General features: G+C 41.6%; 1 protein-coding gene and 1 non-coding gene across 2 annotated transcripts in view; both read right to left on the bottom strand.

Annotated features, from left to right (window-relative positions):
• Hsd17b4 (hydroxysteroid 17-beta dehydrogenase 4) overlaps nt 1-16,286 on the bottom strand; it is a 72,780-nt gene extending 56,494 nt beyond the window's left edge. Inside the window, exons 1-6 of the mRNA XM_031365665.1 lie at nt 16,083-16,286; nt 14,351-14,404; nt 3,629-3,736; nt 2,613-2,672; nt 430-451; nt 278-324 (exon numbers count right to left, since the gene is read on the bottom strand). Of these exons, the coding sequence (XP_031221525.1) occupies nt 278-324; nt 430-451; nt 2,613-2,672; nt 3,629-3,736; nt 14,351-14,404; nt 16,083-16,140 (349 nt within the window). The 5' untranslated portion in view covers nt 16,141-16,286. The remainder of the gene's footprint in view (nt 1-277; nt 325-429; nt 452-2,612; nt 2,673-3,628; nt 3,737-14,350; nt 14,405-16,082) is intronic.
• On the bottom strand, nt 7,749-7,912 carry LOC116087929. Its single transcript, XR_004117704.1, has one exon. It is a non-coding gene; the product is annotated as a U1 spliceosomal RNA (small nuclear RNA).
• Nucleotides 16,287-16,789: the final 503 nt, after the last annotated feature.

The following is a 16,789-nucleotide window of genomic DNA, read 5'->3' as shown; positions in this document are numbered from 1 at the left end:
GTAGACCAGGCTGGCCTCGAACTCAGAAATCTGCCTGCCTCTACTTCCCAAGTGCTGGGATTAAAGGTATGAGCCACCACTGCCCAGCTGACTTAACTATTTTTTAACAAATGTTTAAAAAGTAGGATACTTCTAATTATATAATCATTCTAATAGAGTAAATTCATTTATATTAACCATAACAAACACAAAGTATTTCCTTAATAGTATAAATTAATTAAATACTAAAAGACAAAATAGATAATTACATTCCAAAGAATCAAGAAAAACATCTTACCCCAGTCTTCATCACTTATCCTGGAGAAGGAACGGTCCCTTAGGATTCTAAAATATTGATAATACAGAATGGTCAGAGTGAAAGGGAAAATGCACAGTGGTAAACGCAGTGGTGTGTACTCTACTTTCAAATGAAAACACAGAAAGACTCACCCAGCATTGTTGACCACAACATCTACAATATGAAAAAGATCCAAGTTACATAAATGAAAGTAAGCATATTAATTTAAACTTACTTACAACTTATATTTATTTTAAAACTTTTTAAAAGTCCCCCAGAAAAACTACATACAATAAGAATGCTATCAAAACAAAATTTTAGTACCTATAGCAAAAAAAAATCCAACTAACTTTCAAAAACACACATTCATCAGGTCATATCTTCCTCTCAGACTTAAAAATTCAAATCTCCTTTCTTCAACCAAAAGTCTTGTAGCTCAAAAAGCTAAGCGCTTTACACCCTCTTGAGTCCTGAGTACTAAAAGCCATCTTGTACTTAACTTCAAAATCCACTCAGAAAGTTAGAAGTTCTCTCCTTGTTCCTCAACAGTAAAAAGATCAAAAATTCAGGAAGCGTAATTCAGTAAGTCGTGGGAATTCAGGTCTACAATTCAATCACTTGAAAGGGGAGGGCAGGAGGCTCAAGAGATGAAAGCCAGCCTCAACTACACAGAAAGTGTGGGATAGCCTATACTACATGAGATGCTTTTTCAAAAATAAAATAAAATAAAATAAATCAAAACAAGACAAAACTAGGAATTTCAAGCCATAAACTAATATTCTGTTTGGTAAGCCTTTGTGATCTCACTATGCAAAGAAAGTGAAGTTTTTAAAGGTTCGACCCCTGGAGTCCTGCGGCTATCCCCATCCTCTGAGTCACACTCTGTGGCTTCTGTCCCTGTCAGATGGCATGTGACCATGGTTCTTATGCTTCAACCTAACAAACTAGAACAAGTATGCTAGACCAAACAAGGAAGGGATACGCTCAACTGACAAACAGTGCTGTCCAGACCGGAAGCACAGCCCTATTGCCCTCTTGCAGTCTATTAATTTTAAAAACAATGTCTCAGGCTAAACCATAGGAGGAGTTAGAAAGGAAGGACCAAGAGTACATCTCTAAAATGAAGAGCCTTATTGGGCTGGATAGTTTTATGTGAACTTGACACGAGCTGAAGTCAATTAAGAAAAGGCTCGCATAAATTCAAGTTGTAGTCAAGCCAGTAGGGCATTTTCTTAACCAGTGATTGATGGGGGAGGGTCCAGCCCATTGTGGGTGGTACCATTTCTGAGCTGCTGGTCCTGGGTTCTATTAGAAGGCAGGCTGAGTAAGCAAGTCAGTAAGCAGCACCCCTCCATGGCCTCTTCATCAGCTCCTGCCTCCAGGTTCCTGCCCTCTTGGAGTCTCTGTCCTGATTTCCTTCAATAATGAACAGTGATATGGAAGTGTAAGCCAAATAAACCCTTTCCTCTCCAACTAGCTTTTTGATCATGTTATTTCACTATAGCAATAGAAATCCTAACTAAGACACTTTTCACACATATTTCTTATAAATTTATAAGAAATCAAATCATCACTTAAAAAAAATACACTGGGTCCATTACTGCCAAAATACTGATTTATCTCAGAAATGTATCTGAGATTTAATTGAATCATCATTAAAAAGGGCAAATAGCTTATGCTCACAAATTTTTTTAATCACTTAAGATGCAAAAACTTAAAAATTACCTAAATATGTATGGCAATAAAATCATCCCCTCAATTCCATCATAAAATAAAACCAGTTAAAAAAATATTTGAATCATAAAACAAACCCAGAAATCTAATTAGAAAGAGAGGTGTGTTTGTTAAACAAATGTCAGCTCAAAGATATCACATGAGGAAGCTAGTAACTACCTCATTAGTATCATGTAATTGTTATCTTATGATTGTGAACTTGACCCAACCTACACTCACCTGGGAAGAAAGGCTCACTGAAGGACTGTCTAAGGTCACCTGTGGGCATGGCTGTGGAGGACTATCTTAATTAAGTTAATTGATATTAAAAACCTGGGCCACTGTGGATGGCACCATTCCCTAGGCAGGGTTTCCTAAACTGTAAGAATGGAGAAACTGAGCTGAGTATAAGCAAGGAAGTCCCCCGTCCTTCTGTCCTGCAGATTTCACGATGGAACTGGTATCTGAAATCCCGTCATAACTTCCCCACAATAACAGACTATATCCTAAATTTGCAAGTCAAAATAAATCCCCTTCTCCCTAACTTGTTTTCTCCTGGGAATATTTTACCACAGAAACAGAAATGGACCTTAAAGAAACCATAAATGCAAGAAAATATCACCTATTCTGCCGAATGCATCCAATGCCGTCTTCACAAGCTTCTCGCCTGCTTCAACTGAATCTGAGAAGAGCAACAAGGACAAAAATGTCAATAACCTTCCCTCACAGTCACTTTCTCTGGCTCAGAGCACATGAGTGACACTACCACCCAACCGAATAAACTCAAAGAAGGCACACAACAATCAACAGAGTCTAGTACAACAATCAACACAGAGAGTAGTATTACCAAAGAAATTTTTATGCCGGACAATTCATTAATCAGCAAAATAAGGGTAGAATAGAATGAATAAGAAATGCTGAGAAAAGACTTTAATCCCAGCAATTGGAGGGCAGAAGGAGAAGGATCTCTGTGTGTTCAAAGCCAGCCTGGTCTATAGACTGAGTTTCAGGACACCAGGGCTACAGAGAGACTCTGTCTCAAAACAACAACAACAACAACAAAAACTAACAAAGACTAGCTAGAGGAGTGCTGTCCAATAAAACTGCTTATGGGGGAGGGAAGGGTGTGAGGTAATTACATCTTCATTAAATTTTTACACTTCCTATGACCAAAATGCAAAGCTGTATTTGCAGGTCTTTTCATAACGTACTTAACATCTAATTTGACCCTTAAGTTTTTGCAAAGCTAAAGCTACATACAGTAGTAACTGCAATAGACCATGGCAGCTGACACAGAAAAGGGCCATTCATCACTTAGCACAGCATAACTCTGAGAATCCTTTAAAACGCTAAAGAGAATGAAAGTAGATGCTGTGGAGCTTAAACAAGGCTGTTAAGTGCACAGCCATACCTGTAACTGTTTGGGTATCAGAACAGTTTGTGACATCATCTACATAAAAAGCTTAGCAATTTCTCACGTACGATATAAACTATGTTCTCAAAAGGCTTGGTAGCTTTAGATAAAATCTAATTTCATAGTTAGACTCAGTGTATTGCTGAGTTATTTCTCAAGGCTTAGTAGTGCAAGCAATGTTTTATTAGCAGAAGGACAGTAAGCAGTCTCTGTGTGTCAAGTACCGTAATTGGCCACTGCTTTCCCGCCTCTCCTTCTTATTTCTTCCACGACCTTGTCTGCGGCAGAGGAGCCCTTACCAACTCCTTTGAAGTCCCCTCCTAAGTCATTCACTGCAGAGCAAACAACAAGCAATTAATCTCTCCCACCTCCCAAGTATGTTAAATATAAAATTCAAGTTATTGACGTAGTTCTTCAATCGCCTGCCCACTTCCCACCTACGTTATCACCAATCTAACCAAACACAAGGTAAAACACGTATTACCAAAATAGGCCCCTCTGCTGCAGAGTGTGTGCCTCACACATACAAGCCCAGATTTATCTCCAGCATGAAGAAAATAAAGTTTTTAACACAGATACAAACAGCAAAAACACTTAAGGTTCAGGCCATGAATTCTTTACTTTCACTCTGCTCTTCCTCCTTTGGAATGGAAAGGAGACGACTTAACCCTTCACAAAAGAAACAGAAGGAGGGGGTGAGTGGGTGAGGGTGTGAGAAAACTCACTTCAAGAATAAATACACACAGAAGCAATCCCGGGGTTTCTGGAAACTTTAAAACAAATAAACAAAGAAGTGGGCTTTGACCTACTGACCTAGGGGTAGGGAAGGGTGGTGGGGAACAAGTGCAGAAGAAAGGTGGAGATTAGGCGTGATGGGTGCATGCTGTGTGCACGTATGAACTAGCACGCTGAACTTCAAGAATATGTGCAATTGGGGCTGGAGAGATGGCTCAGCGGTTAAGAGCACTGACTGTTCTTCCAAAGGTCCTGAGTTCAGATCCCAGCAACCACATGGTGGCTCACAACCATCCGTAATGAGATCTGACACTCTCTTCTGGTGTGTCTGAAGACAGCTACAGTGTACTTACATATAACAATAAATAAATCTTTTAAAAACTAAAAGAATATGTGCAATTAAAATGAGTTAACAAAAGCAAAACTCAAAAACAAAATTACCAGCAATCCATTTGGAACAGCCAAAAAGAACTAAAATCAAAAGAAAACGCAATAGAAATTCTCTTCAAATACTGGAGGGCCGCTAAACATCCACGGCCAGCAATGGGCGAAGAGGGTCAACCCCAATGTCCTTGGCCAGCAATGGGCGAAGAAGGTCAACCCCAATGTCCATGGCCAGCAACGGGAGGAGAGGGTCAATCCCAATGTCCATGGCCAGCAATGGGCGGAGAGGGTCAATCCCAATGTCCATGGCCAGCAATGGGAGGAGAGGGTCAATCCCAATGTCCATGGCCAGCAATGGGAGAAGGTGGTCAACCCCAATGTCCATGGCAAGCAATGGGAGGAGAGGGTCAACCAACACACTATGGCAGGGGAAGTAAAACTACCAGAAAGGACAAACACTAGACGGTTCCCCTTATATGTGGCTTTTGAATAGTCAGATTTATAAACTTACAAAAGAGAAAGATGGTTGCCACAAAGTGGGAGAAAGTGGACCTGGGGAGTTTGAATAGGTCTAAAGTGTCAATTACGCAAAATGAATACTTAAGTAGACTTACTATGTAACACAGTACCTATAATAAGTGTACTGTAAACTTAAAACCGAAGTTAGCACATACATTGTGTTCTTACTACAATTAAGTTTTTAAATATATACACTATAAAGTAACTTCCCCAGCCCAAAAAGAAAACATTATTTATTATTATATGTGTGTATATATATATATGATTTATATATGTGTGCATAACTTTAAAGAGAAGAACATGTGTAAATTGTCCCAAAACACAATGTCATAATCCAGAATTCAGGAAAACATTTATTAAAAGAGATCATAGATTATAAATGAAACCAGTATGTTTTCAATCTCTAGCTTATACCATGATTTCATCATTTTTAACAAGCAAACACATAAAGCTGCTATACACTCAATTATATAACTGCTAGCACTGATTATACACCAACTGTCTTCAGAGAACTTTACAGTGAAACTTGTAGCGAATGGGAAGGGTGCCCACCTCAGTTTCTAACTTACTGAAAGTTAAGCAGATGATGTCAGACTTTAGCGTGAAGTACACAGCAAAGCCAAAGTCACCAAACACCAGGGACAGATGACAAACTCAAGTGGCACAGCAGTGTAGCGCAAGTTTATGAAACAGCATCCAACCACTAAGGATACATGCAGATCAGTGCCACGTAACTTAGAGAAATAGAACTCAGGAAATATATTTGGGGCAAAGACCATATTGTGAATGGATCCTCCTGTAGGTGTACCACAGGACTCTGAGGAGTACAATCCTAATAAATTACTAATTACAAATGGTGAGAGGATAATGACTACAATTAATATTGATGAGCTTTTGTTTTTGTTTTTGAGTTTTTTTTTCTTTAGAAAAGCATTCCTTTAAATTGAAGTGAGGACTCAATGTGTAGTATATGACTAAGAAGGTAAAGTGTTGACAGACAGAAAAAGCCAACACCTAGCCATCTGTAAAAACAGTCACGATAAATGTGTTTCTGGTAACACGGTCTTTTGTTCTGTTTTTAAATAAATGAGTTTTCCTAAATCTATGCAGCAATGTTTTGCTAATCAAGTAATATCACCAGTCTTACTGAAAATGAAAATGCTCTGTAAAGACACAAATAATAAGCAGGTTTACATTTCCCCTCAAGCACGGAAAGGAAAATGATTCTTCAAAACCTTAATTCTATTAACTCTTCATTCTCATGGAGTTACTTAAGTGACAAAAAAAATTAAAAACCTAGTAAAAATAATCAAAATTTTAAGACAGGCAAAAGTTTTGATGATTCTTTTTAAATTAATTTTACATTTCAACTAAAATGTAATTACATCACTCCTCTCTTCCCTTTCCTCCTCCTTTACAAAAAATAAAGTTAAACAGCACAAGAACTTCTAAGACCAAACTGATAAATAGAGCATTTGAGTGGAGAGAACGGTTCCACTGTGTAGTGAAACACTGCGCCCAAGTGGAGAAGTTAGAAAGTACAGCAAAACACATAAACACTGCAAGTCACTGACGCTGAAACTAAATAAATCCCTTCAGTCACAAATCCCTTCAGTCAAGAGGCCAGAAACACCTGTTCAAGCACTGAATGGCCTGAAAAGCAATAATTTAAAAGTTTATTTGTGTTCCAATATAAAAAGAATGGTTGGTACCCACACTCTGCCACTCCAACTCATGGTCAAAGTTCCAGATGCAAAAGAAACAGAGCAAACAGCTTATATTAACGCATGTTTCCCACCTGTTAACAATTGTACACTGATGTACTTAATGTCCAGTTTTTGAAGAGTTTGAAATGACAACTACTCTCCTGGATAACACAGTTTATACATTAACCCAGACTATGGTAAATGCAAATCTTAATTTAGAAGCACTTTGTTCCTCTGTCACACCCAAGCTACTCAGCCTCAAAGAACAACCATTTCTACTAAAAATGAATCAAGCATGTTTGCTTGAGGAAGACCCAGAGGGAAGGACGAAGCAGCCACTCCTCCTGTTCATGACATGCATGGGAAGGTCATGGTAGCAAAGGATAGTGTTATCAGCTAAAGCCATCACAATTTTCTAAAATGTGGTATGTTTGTAAATTCTCCACTTAAAAAATCCTTGTAATCCTGACACGTGGGAGACAGGGAAAAGAGGATCGAGAGTTTCAAAGTCATCCTCAGGTACACAGAGAATTCTAGGCCATCCTGGGCTACATCAAATCTTCTCTCAAAAAAAAAAAAAAAAATGGCTCACATCCTGGAAGGTTTTTGTTTGTTTCTTAAGCAAGTTCACAGTACTCCACAATCAGACAGACAGGTAAATAAATTAAAAGTGCCAAGTTATCCAGCTGCAGTCACCCTAAAGACAGAGCTGCCTATCTGAGAGAATTCCCACTTCTCTCAGCATCGCCTATCAGGACGTCTGTCGGTCGGAAGAACCGGCATAAACTCTAGCCCACTGTTTTAACACACACTTCTTTGAGCTCTATGGAAATAACGCTTAACCTCTCATTAGTCATCTCTATGCTTTACCATTTTGTTTGCTCATGTCACCACACTTTACTTGGGGTATTGTCTCCGGGATCTTTTTCTTTTCTTTCACTTTTTCTTGGTTTTGGTTGGTTGTTTGTTGTTGTTGTTGTTTTGTTTTGTTATGTTTTTTTAGGGGAGAGCTCGAATGCAGTCCCCCACTACCAGAAATTATGCAGTTGAGTTTCCTGCATTTGGGGACATGGCAGGGGTCAGCACATCCTGAGCACAATGGATAAGCCTCACCCTGGGAAAACCACCTTCGTGATCATGGTATCTCCCCTGCCAGGTAAGTATGGTTGGTTGTTTTTTGTTGGTTTTTGTTGTTGCTGTCTTATTGTTATTATTTTGGCTTGGTTTGGTATTTTTTAGAGACAGGGTTTCTCTGGCTGCCCTGGAACTCTGTAGACCAGGCTAGCCTCAAACTCAGAGATCCACCTATCTACTCGCCTCTGTTGGATTAAAGGCGTGTGCCACAATGCTTAGCTCATCTCTGTTACATTTTCAAATGACTTTTATTTTTCAAGGGTTCTAATTCGTTTTCATATGTATTACAAATCATAAATCCTGTCATTAAATGCTGAGAAAGGAAGGTCCAACCTGCGTGCATATTTGCTCCATGAGGATCATAGCACTGTTTTTCAGTGTTTTGTGTAAACCCGAGAGGGAAATCAGGATTTGTCAGTAACTACTCTATGTGCTGTGAAAGCCATGACTCTTGGAAACAGGTTTTCTTGTCCTTTCTGTCTGTCCTTTGCCCTAGTGGTTTATGACTCTTTAGAGGCAGTTAATAATAGTAAGCACTGAGAAACATGAGCCACACAAGGCAATGCACATCTGTAATCACAGTACTCGGGAGGCTGAGACAAGGAGATCTAAGATCAGAGGCCAGCCTGGGCTACAGTGATGAGGACTAAGTCACCTTGGACAGTAAGATTTTGTCTTGAAAGACAGACAGACAGAAGAGAAGGGAAGGGAGAGGAGAAGGGAATATGTGTCAGTTTCCTGCTATCTGGGCTGGCTGCTAAGCCAGAACTGAAACAATGAAAATACAGCTCCCTTTTGTGTTGTGTATGTTTTTGCACATGATTTCCTACGTGACTGTACGTAGGAAATGTGAATGGAAACAGGAATGCTAGAGAATGGAACAGGAAATGCTGAAGGGAAATTTGATGGACAGAGTCTACTTCTACCATATAGGTTCCAGTGGAAGGAATACAGGGCATTGGGCTCGTCTGTGAGGGCCTTAACCTGCTGAGCAATCTCACTGGCCTCCAAAGTATTTTGATTTTTTTTTAAAAAAAAATTTTTAAAAAACATAAATGTAAACATATCTGTACTCCTAGCACTCAGGAGTGAAGGCAAGAGGATCAGGGTTCAAAGGCAGTCTATGTTATCTGACAATAACACCTGTTTCAAAAGAGAGAGAAAAGAAAAATTAACTAGGTGGTATATGTATGTTCTCATTCCCCCCGCCCCCCCCCCGCCTCTCTGGGTGTGTGTGTGTGTGTGTGTGTGTGTGTTTGTGTGTCAAGCTTATACAAGGCCCGACCTGACTGCTAGAGAATGGAAGGAAACCCTGGGCTGGCTATTCTATTGTTCCCTCAGTTTGATCAAAAAAACAATCCCTTTGGTTCAGAAAGAATATTTTCTAGAATGGCTACAATGTATCCAAATATGTGAAAGGCTCCGGGAACAGCCTCTCAGAAAGCAAAATCCTCACTAGCTTCCTGCCCTGACCTCCTGTGCTGCTAAGGCTGGGTAGTTACTAAACGGAATTGATGCTTTACTGCTCGAGTGATTAGAATGCCCAAACCCCAAAACTACCTGATGAAGACTGGTCTCTATTTCAGTAATGGTGTCTTATAGCTGCACGCTCCAGAATGGAGGAAGGCTATATGAGGAAAGAATTAGAAATGCAAGGGAAAGTTCCCTTCAGCCCTAATCCCTTTAGATGGGTATAATCTCATTCAAGAGGGCAGAGCCTTCTGACCTAATCCTCTTCAAAAGCCACACCTCGAGCCCTGCTGGGATTCAGTTATCAATGCCATCAGTCAAGCCTTAGCAGTCTCTAATTGATTTTCCTTTCCTCACCTGGAAGGAGGCAAACATCTCCTTAAAAGAGAAGAAAACAAGAAAATAAAGACTAAGATAAGGCCTCTCGTCTGTTTATCTGTACGCAGAGCTACCATGTACCTGTGCAGGGGAGGTTCACAGCACACAGCAGAGGAGGAACACAGGAGCAACACTAACAACTGCTTTCTGTTTGAGAACTAAACTGTCAGAGACCAAGAGAACAGATAATGGAGACGGATCACTCAAGAGGTGGAGTAGGAGGAGGAGCATGGGTTGAGGGCTGTCCTTGACCACAGACTGAATTCTAGGTCAGCCTGGGCTACATGTGACAGTGACACAGAGAGAAGAGCAAAGAGTCATGTGGAGAAGGGAGACAGGTTTTCTTTTCTTTTCTTTTTAATGCAAAACTTAATGAAAACAAGTGAGTACAAAGTGCGTGGAAAGGAACAGAAACAAGTCCATGGGTGGAGGTGTAAAAAGATTAACAGCTGGAATGGTTTTAGAAATGCGTGGTAATGTAATACAGATGGTTGTGAGCCACCCTATGGTTGCTGGGAATTGAACTCAGGACCTCTGGAAGAGTAGTCAGTGATCTTAACCACTGAGCCATCTCTCCAGCCCTTGGGAGACAAGTTTTCAACCTAGTGCTGACCTCCATCTCAGAATGCTGTTCCCATTGTCTACAGTAAATCTAACAGAAGTGTCTCCTATCTGCCAGTCTGTTCCCCCTTCATCCTTTCCTGTCTTAGGAAATGAACGCTCTTAATTTTTCAGATACTTGGAATCATACTTGACTTTTCTTTTCCTTAAGGAAGAAGGGAGGAAGATCGGAAGTTCAAGATTATCTCTGGTAACATATCGATGTCAAGGCCAGCCTGGGCTACATGAGCTCTTGTCTCAAAGAGGGGAGAAGAATGTGAAGCTCAGATAATAAATTACTTGCCTTGGAAGCACAGTAGACCTGAGCTTGATTCCCAGAGCACACATCAAAGAACCAAGAATGGCAATACTCATGATCCCGGGCTGGGGAAGCAGAGACAGAGCTAGCTAGCCAGCTAGTCTAGCCAAACTGGTGAGCTCCAGGCCAATAAAAGCCTGTCTAAAAAAAAAAAAAGCAATATAGACAGCTCCTGATAAACGGTGCCAGAGGTTAACCTCTGACATGTGCACACAGAGAAAGGTAGAGATGAGAAAGAGAGACAAAGACAGAGACAGAGCGGAATGAGAACACCACATAACTGCAAGAGGTGGAACCAGTGTTCCTCCTCTCCCTGCTTCTTCTCCTTCCCATAAAGCCACCAGAATCCAACTAAGCGGGTGAGGGTGGGGTCACAGGGGTCCACTGAAACCTAATCTCCTCCAAAGGTGCCAACTCAAAACACCACTATCAAACTAGGCTTTGCCATTTTTACAGGCGTGCATGTGTGCACTAAATTTTACCTCATGAAGTCATGGAGGACAACCATATCCCATGACTACAAAAGGTTCCTACTGGCCTCTTTCCTTCCACTTCTTGTTTATTTTCATTTTAAAAAATTACAAACTATATTCAAAATCTGTGTCCCTTCCTTGCCTTCCCTTTCCTCTCCACTCTTTACCTGTGGCATAGACTCCTCAGTCTGCAACCAGGATAAATGAGCAATCCCCTACACCAGGTCTCGTTGCTCTTCCACTCACTCTGCAGTATTTCACCATCTGAACCAGGTCAAAAGCCCATCGTTCTATGTGATCTAGACTCCTGCTAATTCTATGCTCTTACTTTTTCTTTAACTGCTTCCCCCCACCAGTCCAACAACACTGACCCCACACACACCTACTAACCTTAGAACACACTGGGCCTGCCTCTATCTCAAGGCCTCAGCTCCAAAGGACATCTCTGGCAGAAAAATCAGTCCTTCATACTCATTCCTGGGAGCTTCCTCCTCAAGAGCCTTATCTTATCATTTTCTATCACAATCACCCTAATTTTTCCCTTGTAGCCTGAATCATTATTTATTATATTTCCACCTACGTTTGCTACTGTGTTTCTACTGCCTTCTCACTACAACCTGAGCTTCCTAAAAGCAGGAGGCATAGGGCATATCTGCAAATGCCTACACTCCCAGCAGGAGTGAGGCTAAGGCAGAAGGATCACAAGTTCAAGGCCAACCCGAGCCACACAGCAAATCTCCTTTCAATTTAAAAGAAAAGAAAAAAAAGACAAAATAGGAAAGTCCTATGCAGAAGCCACTAGGATGCTCCATCAGGCAGGCAACACTTGCTTCTCAACTGACACTCAACAAATACCTGTAGGGTAAAAAAATGGTCCACTTGATGCTAAGCCTACTACAGTTCTTAAGGTTTAAAAAAAAAATGGGCTTTTTAACTGGTAAGAAAGAGGCATCGTAACGGACTCAGTGGTTGCCTCACCTGACTGGGTGGGTGACACTCATGGAAAGATCTAGAGAGGAGCCAGAACTGCAAATGCAGTTGCTTATTATACACTGGAATCCACTTGTGCTTCTCTAGTCTTTTTCCTCGTGTTCTCTTAGCTTCACTTGCTCACTCTGTCACGGCTCACTCTTGATTATCAAACAAAGCATTAGCTGGCACTTGTAGAGAGTACTGATGTCTAAAGTGGGCCTTTTTCTTTAAGGGTCTATAGGGAGATACATGTTTTAAATACAGGCACCAAGCTGCTTCCTCACGTTACGGTACACATGTGGAATCTGTGGGCTACTGGGTATGAAAAAGAAAAAATGAAAATAAAGAGAAACAGACTCTCTCCTGGGCTACCAGCAGAAACTGCCAAGGTTGCCAACTAGCTCTGAGTAAGCAAAGACCCAGAGACACTGTCTCAGCTACTTCCCACCAATGCCCACAAGGCTTGTACAGCGCACCTACACCATTCTGAGATAAACTTTGGGTAGTTCAATCCTCATATATATCCTTACACACCTAATAACAGAATAAATTATGAATAAATGGGTCTCCAATAAATCCCTGCCCAATTCCAGGACAGGGACCAACCCCTCCAGGCTGCCCCTGCTGGGCTAAGGAGAAGTGGGAGACTAGTATTTGTACATTCAGACTCCACAAAGAGGGAGAATCATTGCCACACCCGAGAGTATACTTACAGGCCAACTAAGATGGCTCAAAGGTTAAAAGCACTGCCTGTTCTTCCAGAGGATCAAGTTCCATTCCCAGCACCCACACGTGTCAGTTCCAGAACCCTCGGTAACTCCAGCTCCTGTACATCTGGTACATGTGGTAACACATGAGCAAGCAAACACCCATAACACATAAAAGATATTTTTAAAGATTTATTTATTTATTTTATATATGTGAGTATACTGTAGCTATCTTCAGACACACCAGAAGAGGGCATCGGATCCCATTACAGATGGTTGTGAGCTACTGTGTGGTTGCTGGGAATTGAACTCAGGACCTTTGGAAGAGCAGTCAGTGCTCTCAACCTCGGAGCTCACACACACACACACACACACACACACACACACACACACACACTAGATGTAAAAAAATAATAATTTTGAAAAGGTTTTTTAAAAAAAGAGTTCATGTTAACTAATGAATGCAGTCTGGCACACATGCGTACTGGTACTCTGGCTTCTCTCTACAAAGGTCGTCAATTTTTCATACACATTAGTCTCACTGAAATCCAACAGACTTCAAAGAGATGATGTAATTAGGCACTAAAGGCAGGATTTGAACTTTCGCCTGCTTCTAGGACAATCGATGGACTGTCCTCATTGACTTACCTTCTTGCTGTCACAATGACACGTGGGGGTGCAGAAAGTTCTGTTTCCTTGAACTGAGGAAATACTGTCTTGGGTGAATTAAATTGCACTCTTATGAACTAAGATGGACATGCTATGCTTACACAGTAATGGGCAAACCAATCTTCCCCTCCTGCGGGCATTTTCAACTACAGTTCCTGCTAGAAGAGCTCAACCTGTCTTACATTTATGATCTCAAACGCAAACATTACTCAGAGAACTTGGTACCGTTCAGTTCCCACCACCTACCTCAGACATGTTCAAACCTTTACTGCAATGTGTAATTTATACAAAACCAAATGTGAACTTTATAAGTCCTACACACTAGGGTTACAGGCATGTGCTACCACACAGGGCTTTAAAACAACCTTTGAAATGAACTTTGCACCTTAGCTAAAACAAAAGAAAATCGTATCCCCAAATTTAAATATTCCATAGTACTTTATTATAGAAAATATAAAGCATAGCATTTTGTATTATCATGACACTAGAACATATCTTTAATGACGCCCTTAGCTTCCTGGCTGGCTAAAGGACTTGATCACAGAAACAGGAGTGGAAATAGCATACCACTTCTTAGCAGGAGTTTCTAGAACCAACCACCAGGTAGATCCAGCATGTCTTAGTTAGCGTTTCTACTGGTGTGATGAAACACCATGACCAAAAGCCAAGGTAGGAAAGAAAGGGTTTATTTGGCTTATAGTTCATCGTCAAATGAAGCCAGATCAGAGACTCAAACAAGATAGGAACTTGAAGGCAGGACTGACGCAGAAATAAAAATTATAAAATGAAATCTTGATTGCACTATAAGGACGACGGGTACCTGTGAAAACGGTATTTTTGCTAACAGCTACTGGTTTAAAAGAAAAACACAGCCACTTACCAATGACTAATGCTCCTCTTTCGGCAAAAGCCAGGGCATAAGCTCGGCCCAACCCTAACGAGAAACAAGGGAAACATTAAGTTGGAAGACGTTAGCATGATTATTTGAGTCCATGAAACTTGCTCCCCATTTTAAAGTAATAAGTCAACAATTTGTTACAGTAGAAGACGGTCTTTCCGTTGGTACTTTCAACATCCTCTCCACTCAGACCCTCTTCTGTCTGCAGAAGTTAAACAAGTTAAAGCCATATTTTCCCACCCATTTCCTACCATTCCTCGGGCTGCTAGAATGACGCGTGTGAGCTGGTGCCCACCACTTGGCACAATTATAGGACATGTCAGAAGCAGAAGTGGGACAGATACCACCTTACCAGGGCTCTGGTGCTTGCGCCTCATGCAGCTACTTCTCTTCAAATACCCTCTATATTTAAAAACAGTGCCGAAGAGGCAACTTCTTAACCTGGTCTCCTAACCTGTGAATGGTAGTCCCCTTACTTCAGGACCTAATGATCTAGGGTATTTGGACTATGGCAGAGATCCGATGGCTGCTCCAAGGTATCACTTCCAAAATCTCTCCTGAAACCTGAATTCTCTATTATTCTAAAATGTCTAGTGATTTCTATAACCTGTGCTGAACCTCGAATGTGCAACTGTCAACTACAAATCATTTCGGCTCTGAATCTACGAGACTGGCAAAGAGTGATGATCTTCTGGGAACTGGCCTGTGAAGTTAATAGCCAGGAGTGAAAGATTTTTTTCTCTGGCTTCAACTTTTTTTAATTTTTTTTTTCAGGTTTAGTTGATACATGTCATTGCTAAATGGGAAAGCTTAGTAGAAAACTTACATTTAAGATAAATTGATAAATATACAGGTAAATTTACAAATGGACAGAGGAAGATCAGGAATTGAAAGCCAGTTTGGGCTACATGAGACCCTGTCTCAATAATAACAAGATCAAAGGTTGATTAAGTCAATACCTTGCATGCACACTGAGGTTAGAAGTTACTCACTGCTGTGGAACTAATGAAGAAATTTCACTGCAAACATCTACCTGAATGTGAGTATTTTTCATTTTCTGCCCTTTAAACTTAGTATAGTTTCAATCCCAACTCTCTATCTCAAAATAAAAGACATGCAGAAATAAAAGACAGGTAGCCTTTCCCAGTGGCTGGCACACCTCCGAAATGCCTTTGCTCTCAAGTTCTCCTCTCTTCCTACTTTATCCCTGTATCATCTCTCGCCCTTTCACACACATGAGTGGGTGACCTTTGCCACAATTCCGTTGAACCTTGTTGTGTGGCCCTCTCAAAAACTTGAATCATGAGACAGGGAAAAACAAACACTCAACCACTGACCATTCAACGTCAAGGGGTTGGCAAGTCAATTCCTCGGGTGGGATGCCAGACCCAAGAAGTTCTTTTAAGCCCATATGTCACTTGACAGAGGCCTAAGCGTCCAAAGACTGCAAAAGTCACAGTCCACAGTCACACACTAGAGAGAGGACGAACTTTACTCAGCTGTGCACCCTGCAACCCTGCTGACTTCTCCCCTGGGAAAGAACTGGGCCTTAGAAGCTCCCTCCCGGCTTGCAACCCGGAGCACCTGCCGACGTGCCCAGTGCCCCTCTGTGCCCGGCCCACGCCGGTCCCTCCGGATCCAGCACCAGCTCCGCGCCCCGCAGCTGCGCGCCACAGTCCCTCTATCCTGATGGCAGGCCCAGCGCCAGGCTCACCTCCCCCGGCGCCGGTGACCAGGACCACACGCCCGTCGAACCTCAGCGGCGAAGCCATGAGTCTAGCCTGCACCACGCACACACTGACAGTGCCCAGAGTACTGCTCGGCGAGACCCGGACGAGCGGGCGGGGAGAGGAGGGGCGGGCCACAAACAAGTGACCTGCGGGTTTCGGGAAACTGGCGCCGGTGGTTCCAAGTGCGCCTGCGTGGGTCTGGCTTTGGCATCATGGGAAATGTAGTCCAGTACGATTCTCCTTGGTGGAGAAGAATCTGTCCAAGAAAATTGCCTTGGAAATTCTTACAGAAGAAAGCTCTGCCAAGGTCCGTGTAACTAAAGGGCTTATTACTCACTCTACTCTCATACATTTCCCTACAGTTTCATCATTCACTCAACGTGTTCTGAGTTCAGCCATTGACCTAGATGAATAGCACTTGACTTCCGTTCCAGAGGGGTGTTTTGACATAGCTTCTTAAAAAGAAAGTTATCCATCATAGTGATCAAGACTTCTCAGAGTGTATCCACTGGATCTACTATATGAAAGTCACCCTGAAATTGTCAAAATGCAGAATCCTGGATCTCCATCCCCATGACTTCCCCAGACACAGCGGACACAAACAAAAGACAAAACTAAACAAACTAACAAAAAGTGCTGCTAAATGAGTTTAGTATTTACGTGTTTGGAACACCCATACAGTGTCAGTCAT

This window comes from Mastomys coucha, unplaced genomic scaffold, assembly GCF_008632895.1.
Source record: "Mastomys coucha isolate ucsf_1 unplaced genomic scaffold, UCSF_Mcou_1 pScaffold13, whole genome shotgun sequence".
Lineage (NCBI taxonomy): Eukaryota > Metazoa > Chordata > Mammalia > Rodentia > Muridae > Mastomys > Mastomys coucha.
This window is presented reverse-complemented; position numbering and strand designations above follow the sequence as displayed.